At 30.2% G+C, this 12,360-nt stretch overlaps 1 protein-coding gene across 1 annotated transcript; it reads right to left on the reverse strand.

Annotated features, from left to right (window-relative positions):
- Window positions 1-10,900: 10,900 nt before the first annotated feature.
- On the reverse strand, window positions 10,901-11,473 carry LOC120080412 (uncharacterized). Its single transcript, XM_039035072.2, has one exon. It carries the CDS (start codon window positions 11,223-11,225, stop codon window positions 11,034-11,036), a length of 192 nt encoding a protein of 63 aa, XP_038891000.1. The 5' UTR covers window positions 11,226-11,473; the 3' UTR covers window positions 10,901-11,033.
- Between the last annotated feature and the right edge of the window lie 887 nt (window positions 11,474-12,360).

Genomic DNA, 12,360 nt, shown 5'->3' on the forward strand with positions numbered 1-12,360 from the left:
GTCTTCAAAGGTTTGTTAGTTCCTTCCCTTGATCGTGTAGTAAAGGATGTTGTAATTTTGATTTATGCATAACTGTAGTGTTTCCATTTGTGATTGTAATTGTGAATGTTCATATATGATTGGAATTTGGAAAAATCCTTCCGCTACTCATGGAAATCCTCGTGTCTGATTTCCTTCAATTAGTATCAGAGCCAGGTTATTCTGATATTTCAAATTTCACTTCTATTTTGAACTTCTTTTACAGTCGTGGTTGGTTTACTGCATTTATGTTTGATTGTTAAATGCTTTTGTGGATGGCGTTGATGAATTTTTAAAGGTTTAATTGCCTTTGTTTAAAGCTTTCTTTCAATTACAAAATATTAATTTGTAAGGGCCCCTGTGTTTTTGGGTGTAATTAACATGCAATCGAGTCTATAATTCAAAGGTTTTGAGATAGTCCAATCATTCGTGATGAAGTTTCCAAGCATGGAGAGCGTTTCTCAGTGAAGAAGAAGACCAAGAGTTGGTCGTGTCGTGTAGCCTCAGGTAAACAATTGTTGGGATTTAACTAAACGAGCGTGTAGATTTTTCTATACGATCGTGTAATATTTACTAAACAATCGTTTAGCTAATGCTAAACTATGGGGTAAATCGTTTACTCTATCGCGTAGCGTTGGTTGTCCAATCACGTAGACGTTGGAGGCATACGATCGTAGTAGGAGCATTTGATGCTCATCGTTTAGAAGAAGGTGCGCGCTAAACGATTGTGTAGTTAGCATGCCTCATCGCATAGTCACTACTTGCACGATCACGCGGTATACGATACGAAGGCGCTCGCTCAGCGATCATTTAGACGATGGTGCTTCACCACATCATTGTCGTTTAGATGATCGTATAAGGCTTGCGTTATGCGGAGCGTGCTAGACAATCACGTACCTCGTGCTTCATCGCATAGTAAAAGGTACATGATCATTGCTAAACAATCGTTTAGCTTTGGGAGCGTTGGTAAATGATAAAGCAAAACGTTTGTTCTTTTCGTGTAGACGATCGTGGGGTGTTTGGTGCACGATCAGTGGAGACGCGTTGCTTCGCCCAGATAGTTTAAGACCCAGTTCGCCTGTTTGAACCGGAGACTCCTTGTTTTGTAATAGTTAGCCTCTATTTTTGAGGATCTGAGACAATTTACCCGGTTCATCAACATTTGTTTATTATACATGTGATGTATGATGTTTATATGGAAAAGTGTTTGACATATAGTTTGAAATCTACCTTAGGTTGTGCAATCATTCATGCATCATGTATTATAAATGTTATAATCTAGCATGAAAAAATTACGTGAAAACATGCACATGTATCATGAAATATAAGAATTATATTTTGCATGTAGTGAGCATATTCATACATCATCCTTTTATTATAAGTGTCATTGTATAAAGGGTATGGTCGAAACATGGTTTTCTTGTTTCGTTGTTGTTTTGTACAAGCGTTATAAAAAAGAAGTAGCAATGAATGAACAATGCATTGAGCATGACACTTAGGTTGTTTATAATCATTATGAATGCCTTTTATGTGTTAGCTTTACGTTGTGGTTTTGGTTGTTTCCGTTTATAAGTGTTATAAAGGAAATTAGAACTAAAATAAATAAGAAAGAGTTGCATGCGGACTTAGGGTGAACTCATATTGTTAAAAGGGTTTTAAAATTGGATTGAGATAGACCTAAGTTCAAATGGTTCTAGTGAGATTAGTAACCTAGATTAATCTTTAAAAATTGGTTTAATAGAATTAAATTGATTGGCATAAAGGATTAAATTTGTTTTAAATCTATCTATAAGGAACCTTTTGTCAAAAGCGGGTTCTGTCTAGGCTGGGGTTCTTAAGCTGACGGAAACGGAACACCCCTACCTGGGAACCTACCTGGAAAGGTGAATTAGATAGATTTTTTACAAGCATGCGATAATTGGTCAATTACTCCACTAAAGAGTTTAATGGATAATGATCAAAAGTTGTTTAACTATCCACGGTAAAAGTTACTCTTGGGCAAACCTAAAAAGTCACTTGATTAAAATTCTTAACTGTGTTTTTCCTAAGTAAACTAAACCTTAGGTTATAAAATACTCAGTGGGAGGAAGAGTTGTTCTGATATTAATGACTGGCTGAGAATTTCTCAATTCAAAGGAGAAATACCAAGACTAGATGTTAATATGTCTTACATATGTATTTTATTCTCTATTCTCGTATAATAAAAAATATATTTGTTAAAAATATGCATTATTAAAAAAAATATTTTCACAAAAAGAATTTATTTCTTTAAATAATAAATTTTAAATATTTTTAAAGTGATCCATAAAAATTTTCTTGAATAATAACAAACATAAAAGGAAATTGAATTCCATAAACTTTCATTTTACTTAAAAAAAAGGTTTTGGTTTCTTTCCCCAATTATTTTAAAAATAAATAATTTCATAAATAATCATTTCCATAAAAATTTTCAAAAGATTTATTTTCCCACTTTTTAAATAGATAAAACTAAAACCATATAGATAAAACTAAAATCATCTTCCAAAAAATGTTTTTCAAAAAAATAAAGCTTTCCTATGATGGAAGTTGGGAGGTTATGTTGACTTTCCAAATATTTTTTAGGAGATAATATAAAAAAGATATTTTAAAAAATGTTCCTATGACGGAGATGAGAAAGTTCAAGGTGTTGATTTTCCTAATATTACTGAGGTGTTGAATTTATTTTGAGATGCCAAATTAAATTCAAAATATAATTTATTTAATATGAGATATTTAACAATCAAAATAAAGAAATATTTTTCTTATTAAAATGGTCTTTCTTTAATAATACGAGAGAAAAAATAAAATAAATTTCATTATTGGAATGAATGTCGTGGGATGCTAATAACTTTCCTATACATAAAAGATCTTTTATTTTTCTTTGTAGACCAATTTAGCATATTTTAGGTGCCCAATCATACCTTCTAAATCAAGACTAGTGGCAACTCCATCTTTCTCCTCTTGGGCACAACGACGATCGCTCTACGTTGCAAACCTATAATGACACCATATATATATGCATACATACATATATATACATATATATCTATATGTATGTATATGTATGTATATGTATGTATATATGTACTTAAGCATTTTTTAAAAAAATTGATAGGTGACAATTTTTTATTGGGTGCAATAGGGGTGCAACGTATGTGGGTGCAATTCCTAAAAATAGTTTGCCAAAATAAATGTTATTTGTGAAAGATGATTTTTTTATTATTATTTCTAATAATTATCCAAATATATATATATTTTTTAATAGATATTGTAATTAAAGTGCAAGGTGGGAAATCGAACCACGAGGTTATAATATAAAAAACTATACACTTTGTATTTATACCTTAATTATATACACTAAGAAAAACTATAATAAAAAAACAGTTCATAAAGTGAACAAAACATAAAATAAAAAACAATATATCTAATAATTTTTAATTGAACATGACTTATATAAACAATTCCAAGATATTCAATAAATCAATGATTCCTAAATAATTCATGAAAAATAATTTAAAAAGTTTATAATTGTTGTAATTATATTCGATTTATCAATAGTGATTTGATAGATTTGAACAATCATGTGGATAATAACAAATAAAACTATGAATTATTAGAAAATTTATTAAATTAGTCCTGTGATAAGCCTAGATTGACTATATATTATGCACATTTTTTTAAAAAAGAAAAATTGTTTTAAAGTCAAAAAGTAAAATTAGAATTATTTCTTTTATGGTTTATAATTTCTCTCACCCATATGCGATCTGGTCTCAAATTTTCTCTTTTATTTATATCACTTTTTCTTATGAGATTTGGATATGACGATGATCTATGTTATTTAAAAACTTTAGCCCATTAATTTCATTGCTTTAACTTTGTTTTCTTAGGCGTATATACGTCAATTAAACGTAACAATATTGTGTGTACAAATGAAGTAATGTTGCTTCAAGAAAAGAAAAAATAAATAAATATAAGTAATGTTACATGACTTGATAAAAAGAAAAAAATGGTTCCTATAATTTGAAATATGTTCAATTTTAGTCAATGTACTTCAATAAACCCTATATTTAACCCTTCAAAAATTAGTTTTTATTGAAATTTGTTAAAGAAGAAGAAGACGACATGATTTTTCCATTTCATTGGAGAGGGTTAGGCTAGACATGACTTGTATTATATTAAGGAGTTTTTATAAGGATGACACAAATTTTATGGTGGAAATAATGTTTGATCTAGCGTGTAAAACTCTTTTCTTCTGTATCACACTCTCACACTCACACTCTCCTTCTCTTGTCGTCTCGTTCAACCACTTCAATACAAAGTGATCTTTAAGGAATGTTTGGGACAAGGGGTTATTATAGTTGAGTTTTAGTAGTTTGCATTTGGGGTGTTGATTATTTTAGTTTTGGTTATAATAGTATATATTTGAGGTGTAAACTATTTTAGTTTGAGAAGGAAATAGTAAACATTGTAACAAAGAATAAAAAACTGATGAATGTAAAATAGTAAAAACTATAACAAATAGTAAATATTGTAGCAAATGAGGTTTTGGAATAGTGTTTACTGTAGCTAATTAGAAGTTTTGAAATAGTATTTACTGTAGCAAGAGGTGGTTATTATAATCTTATGATAATCTTTACCCCAAACACCCCCTAAGACTCTTTCTCTTTCACTCCGTCGTCGCAATTCGTGTTCTAGAAACAAAATTAACAAATGGTTTATGAAACATAATTAATAGAAAAGAGTATGTTGGAATACATTAATTCTAAACCAAATTGGTTTAGAAGATTTCAAGTCGAGCTTGTGATTTGTTAGAATGTCTTAATCCTAATCAAAATTGGTTTAAGAGATTTCAAATCAAGATAGAGATTTTTTTGGAATACCTTGAATCCTACACCTAATTAGAATTGTTATTTGATATATTTAATTATTTAAATCTTTTTCTTCTCCACTTAGGGTTTAGAGAAATACACTATATAAACTCTCTAATACTATAGACATTATTTGGTAGATTTTGTATTTTCTATAACATTCTCTTTAATAATATTGTTCTCCCTCTACTCCGTGGACATAGCTAACATATTGTTTGTGAACCAACAAAATCAGTGTGTCGATCTTCCCTATTTCTTTTTTTATGTTCTTTTGTATTATTTGATTTTCGTTTTTGTAACAAACTAGTATCAGAGCCTTGTTAGGGTTTTTTGAAATTCCGCATTTGATCGACAATTAAAGATGTATGTCGTGAACGTGAAAGATGATAAATTCATCCGGAGAGCAGTGCAGTTCAATTTTTCAGAGACGTCTTCTACAAAGTTGTCGATTTCTGGAGCATCCACCATTAGATTGTGTTGAATTTTGGTCAGCCTATTGGGACACCTAGGGTCTTTTTTTGAACGGTTGGATCATCGTTTTGAATTCTGATTTTGTCTGTATTCGCTGCTAAACAGAATCTGTAAAACTGCAATATAGTTTGATTTTTCAAGAACAACTTTCACAAAGTCGTCGATTTTCAAATTTTCAACTGTTGAATCATGTTGAGTTTGGTCAACCTATTGAGGACACATAGAGCTTCATTTTGAAAGGTTGGATCGTCGTTTTGATATCTAACTTTGTCCATAGTCGCTGCTGAATAGAATCTGTAAAACTGTAGTGTAGTTCGATTTTTCAAGAATAACTTTCACAAAGTTGTCGATTTGTAGATTTTCAACCGTTGAATCATGCTAAAATTTGGTCAGCCTATTGAGGACACATAGACCTTAGTTTTGAATGGTTGAATCATCGTTTTAAACGCTGACTTTTTCTGTAGTCACTGCTGAATAGAATCTGTAAAACTGTAGTGTAGTTCGATGTTTCATGAATAATTTCACAAAGTTTTCGATTTTCAGATTTTCAACCATTGGATCATATTGAAATTTGTTCAACCTATTGAGGACACATAGATCTTCGTTTTGAATGGTTGGATCTTTGTTTTAAACACTGAATTTGTTCGTAGTGGCTGCTAAACAAAATCTGTAAAACTGCAGTGTAGTTCGATTTTCCAAAAACAACTTTCACAAAGTTGTCGATTTTAAGATTTTTAACCGTTGGATCGTCCTAAATTTCGGTCAGCCTAATGAGGACACGTAGGGTCTCATTTCAACCGGTTGGACCAGATTTTTAGCTCTGGTATTCTCCGTTATTACTGTTGAACAGAATCTGTAAACTTGTAGTGAAGTTCAGTTTTTTCAAAGATAGCTTTTACAAAGTTATCGATTGCCCAAGTTTCAACCGCTGGATCGTGCTAAAATTTGATACGCCTATTAGGGACACATTGTATCTCATTTGGAACGGTTGGATCATCGTATTGAGCTCTGGATTTGTCCATAGTAGCTACTGAACAGAATCTATAAAATTACAGTATTTTGATTTTTCAGGGACAACTTGAACAAAGTTGTTGATTGCCAGAGTTTCAACCACTGAATTGTGCTGAATTTTGGTTGTTTCAGCCTGATTTGGCTTTGTGGATTTCTGTTTGAAGTTTTTCTTCGCAAATTCAAGTTGTTCATCATTTTACCATCTTGAGTTTGAGGGAGAAATCTTAGTACATTTTTGCATCTAGTAGTATGTGGTTTTTCTGTTTTTGGTCCAAATCTGTTGTTTGATTCTAATTTTTTTTTTTTTTTTTTTTGTAAACTAAAGTTGTTCGTCATTCTACCACTTTGAGTTTGAGGGAGAAGTCTGAGTACTTTTGGCATCATATTTATGTTGCATTTGGTACATTTGTGGGTTTTTTGTTTTCGGTCTGATTTGATTTGGAATTTTTTTCTTCGCAAACTTAAGTTGTTCGTCATTCTACCACCTTGAGTTTGAATGAGAAGTCTAAGTAGGTTTGGCAACATATTTATGTTGCATTTGTTACATTATGATCTTCTGTTTTTAGTCCAGATTTGTTGATTTGATTTGGAAATTTTTTTCTTTGCAAACTCAAGTTGTTCATCATTCTACCATCTTGAGTTTGAGAGAGAAGTCTGAGTACGTTTGCCAACATACTTATGTTGCATTTGGTACATCTATGGTTTTTTGTTTCCAGTCTAGATCTGTTGATTTGATTCAAAAGTTTTTCTATCAAACTCAAGTTGTTCGTCATTCTACCACCTTGTGTTTGAAGGGGAAGTCTGAGTACGTTTGGCAATATATTTATGTTGCTTTTGGTACATATGTGGATTTTTTGTTTCCAGTCCAAATCTACTATTTTGAGGTATGAGGGAGAAGTCTAAGTACATCTGACAATGTGTTTTATGTTGCATCTGGTACATCTATTATTTGTGAGAGAATTCAAGTCAAGGTGGAGATTTGTTGGAATGCCTTAGTTTCTAATCTGAATTGGTTTAGGAGATTTCAAGTCCAGTTGGTGATTTGTTAGAATGTCTTGAATTCTAATCAAAATTGGTTTAAGAGATTTCAAGTCAAGATAGATATTTGTTAGAATGTCTTGAATCCTACACCTATTAGAATTGGTATTTGGTATATTTAATTATTTAAATATTTTCCTTCTCCACTTAGAGTTTAGAGAAGTGCACTATATAAACTCTCTAACTCTATATGCATTATTTGGCAGATTCTGTATTTTCTATAACATCCTCTCTAATAATATTATTATCACTCTATCCTGTGGATGTAGCTAACATATTGTTAGTGAATCACGTAAATAAGTGTATCAATTTTCTCTATTTCTCTTTTACATTCTTTTGTATTCTTTAATTGTCAATTTCGTAATAGAGTATATATACGCAACTTTTAATTTCTCCACCAATACATAGACTTCATCCTCACGTCAATTTAAATGACTATATATCAAATACATAATGCAAACAAAATAGTACAAAGTTTTGAATTTTGTATTTGTGATTGAATGTAATCCAACATAATGTAAGTGGTTTAATTTTCATTGAAGAAAAGTTTTGCAAGGTTGCCAATAATTCCATTTTAGTGGAGAATTATAATAATTGACGTTTTGTTAATTAAGATGACAGATAAGGAAAGAAAAACGACGAGTCTAAGTTGTTAAGAAAATAATAAAAAAGGATAAATATTTCTCGATAGAGAAAGAGAATTAAAAAGAATAATATATAACATGAGATGTGTATAGATCATACTTTTCTCTATCTCTGTGTGAGGGGCCCTCAACAAAAGGTCATACCAAATTCACCCATATTAAGAGACAACCAGATTTTGGGCTTGTTTGAAATGATTTTGAGAAAAAATGTTTTTTAAAAAATTATTTTCATTTAAACATTATTTTTTTTAATAAAGACTCCTTGAAAAGAAAACACACGTATTTGATAATTATTTCTCAATTTTTTTTATATACAAGTTTGTTTAATTTGTTTGGCTTTTATTAATGTCGAATTATTATGAAGGATGACTATAAAAATACTATGAAGTAATAACTTAAAATAAAGACTGTCGGAGTTGGTTGTATGAGGTGGCTGCTGATTGTGGTGAGCAGGGTTGGACGAGATGGTGGCCAGAGTTGGCCAACAACAGTCGCTGGAGTTGACCAATGGTAGTTGTCGAAATAGGGTTTTAATAGTGGTTGCCGAAAGTGACCGAGGAGGGCGATGGTAGCCACAACAACATAATGAAGTGAAGAAGTGAGAAGAGATTAACCATTAAATATTCAAAATTCATTTTTCTAAAAATTAGTTTCAAATGTTTATCCTAAACTAACATACTATATAAACATTTTAAAAAAAAGAAAATCATTTTGAGTGATTGCCGAATATTTGAATATTTTTCAAAATGGCTTATTTTTTAAATTAAACACTTAAAAAATATTCCAAACACATTCTTATAAAATAATTATATACTAGTGGCATTATTCTTTAGGTTTTTTTTTTAATCAATCATTATGATAATCCAACATTGAAGTTGTGTAGATATTCATGGACCGTCATATATTTGTTGAACTCCAAACTCATAAGTTATAGTCTTGTAGAATAGTAGCCACATTGCATGAAAGTTAAACAACAAAAAGAAGAGAGAGACATCTTCTCTTCATGGTCATCTTCATCAATGCATTTCTCTCTTTGACATAAAATCTAACACAAAAATATATCTCAAAGGGAGAAAATTTCTAATTAGAGTATGAATACTCCTTACATATGCACGATAAATTTATGTTCATAAATATCATTTTAACGATAATGAATCCCACTCTATTTCCAAAATAATATATGACGACGTGATAATCAATTAATTAATAAGAGTTGTAATCATCTAAGTTTTATGAAAAAAAAATGATCCCATCCTCCATTCATATTTGATGAATTAAAAAGAAAAAAAAAAAACACACTCACCATTTGTATCAACTATGTAATATAACTTTAACATTTATCTATCTTAATGGTGATATAAAATTATAACAACATTTGTTTTAGAGAAAAGATAATACTATATTAATCTCGATCTCTATTATTGGTCTTGATGAAGTTTAAAACAACTGAGATCGGATCTCTCACGGAAATGGTGAGGCCCCACTTATGTCTTTCTTGTACCTTCCAAAAAAAAAGAAAGTTTCATTATTCTAATTAGTCTATCAATAAAGCATAAAATCTTTATTGTTAAATTTTTTATAGAGAAATTTAATATCTAATAACATTTCCTCTCCAAAACTTGGTACAAATTGACACAATTTTGCACTAGATATTAAAATTGAGAAAGATTATAAAAATACTTTGAAGTTCTACCTAGTAATTATTAGAAAACATGCATATAACTATTAATCATGTATTTCATCTGAAATGAAAATTATTATTAGATTTCGTTATTTTTAAATATAATAAAATAATCAAAATATTTACAAACATATCTAAATTATTATCATCTATCATTGATAAACATTGATATATACTAATAGATATACTATCAATATCTATAAGAGATAGATGATAATATTTTATTATATTTAAAAATATTTTTAATAATTTTATAATTTAAAATAAATTTTTAAATAATTTCCAGCAATAATGATTAGTTTTTAAAATATATATGAAAAATACATGAACGACATGAAACAACAAACACATCCACTCAAAACAATATTTTAAGATTAATAATGTATATCCGAAAGGAAGAAAATTTCGTCGTCTTCATCCATTATCTATACTCTCTCTCTCACTCACCCTTCAACACAAATACGAGACAGCCAACCTTTACATAAGAAAAAAAAAATCACATTAACATAATTTCCAATAAATTTTTTTTTTACATGATTTAGCTAAAATGGTTTCACAGGGAGAAAATCATTCAAAGAAAACCCATTAAGAATCTGATCTCTCCCTCCTCCAAAACTATCCCATAAGAAATTTAAGGATAACAATCCTCAAACTATCTCCACAATAGTATGATATTGTCTATTTTGAACATAAATCCTTATGGTTTTATTTTAAAGTCTAGAGATAGTCATTCTCATTTATATACCAATGATCCTCCTTTTATCTAACCAATGTGAGACTTTGATTGCATTTCCAACAATCTTCCCCTCGAACAAAGGACCACCAAACCTCCGGTCATCCATTGTGGATAATATCATACCATTGTGGAGATAATTTGAAGGTCGTTGTTCCTATCAAAATTGAACTCCATCACCCTACCCAAACACACTTACACCAAAATAAGAACAAAAAATAAATAAATCATTACTTGGAAACCCTTTTATCAGATATATGAATCCTTTCATCTAAAAGCAAGCCAAAATAAATATATGTAAAGTTTTTTAGTATCGAGAGGTTAGAGATTAATCCCTAATAATAATAATAAATAAATAAATCATACGAATCCTATCGAAAAATCTTTTTATCAGATATATCAATTATTCGATCTGAAATACATGAACTTTTTATCAGATATATCAATTATTCGATCTGAAATACATGAACATAGTTCAATGTCATAAAATTTATACTATCAAAAAGTTAGATTCGATTCTGAGAGAAAAAAATAATAACGAAAAATAAAAACTAATGATACAACTCCAAACGACGACCACACATTACACAGTAATATTTCCTCTTGATTTTGAAACAAAGTGGAACAAAACAGAGCCTCCATTTTCTCTCCACATCCACAGCTTGAACTTTGCCGCCACATGACGGACACGTGCCGGTGGCCTGCCGCCGACCCAGCTCCTTCTCCTCATTGCAGAACAACATTTTCACGGCGGAGACGGCGGAGAGATAAAAATGAAAAAAAAAAAAAGGAAAAAAATCATTGCCGACTTGTTTAGGTTGAAGAATATATTTATAGAGAAGGATGGGACGTTGATTCTACGGCTGAGATGGGGCCCTGATGATCCGATCTAGATAAGGGATGGGAATTGTGCGATCTTGACCGTTCAAAGTTTTGTGAGGATCTTACTAGATCTTTCGAGGGGTAGATTATATATGTATATATAGACAAAGCTTGCCCAAGCCTTTTTTTCCTTTTTAAGTCATTTGAAATTGGAACTATTATTGTTATGAATTGAATGAATGAACCGACTTTGTTAATTATTTTATTCATTTTGTTATGTAGACTATATTAAATTTAGGAGGGGTCATTGACTCTATTGCCCCTCTTTCAACTTTTTCTTCCTCTCAAGTCATTTTGAAATTTGCTATTTTGATGATACCATTTTATCAGAATAATAATATATGTGATGACAATCCAATATACGATCTAATTAAGTTATACAGGACGGAAATTTGGATACTTATCTAAGAGATCATCAACTCGAATTTCACGATATGTTATAACTATACGATATAACATATAGTTATAACTATATATATAATATATTTATTTAAAATTAAATTTATTTTTTAATTTAATTTTAAATTAAAGGGAAGGAAATAACTTCATTTTCCTAATTCTATTTGAGAGAATGTGAAGAGTGGATCATTCAAAGTTGGTTTTTTTTTTTTTTAATTTTTTTACAGAAAACTTATTGAAGTCATTTTTTTGAGTTACCTCTCTACAAATACTCTCTCAAGCTCTCTCCTCTAAAATTCTTCTCAAATTTTCCTCTCAATCTCTCTCTCTCCCAAAATTTACGGAGCCCACACAACTCTGATTCTCATCTCTAGAGAGAATATAGGAGCTTCCAATTGGTTGTGGCCATTTTGGATTGTTTGTGATTTGTTTGTGGCCATTTTGGAGAAGAGGATTTTCGTGAAGACTACGAGTTCTTCAAGGGTACGTTCTTTCTAAATCCTAATTTCTTTTATGCATGTTGTAAATTTTCTTGATTATGCATATTCTATATTCTGTAAAATATGTTTGATTATGTAAAAATAAAATTGGGACGAT

This window comes from Benincasa hispida, chromosome 6 (assembly GCF_027475165.1).
Source record: "Benincasa hispida cultivar pf3 chromosome 6, pf3_genome.v1.1, whole genome shotgun sequence".
NCBI classification, from domain to species: Eukaryota; Viridiplantae; Streptophyta; class Magnoliopsida; order Cucurbitales; family Cucurbitaceae; genus Benincasa; species Benincasa hispida.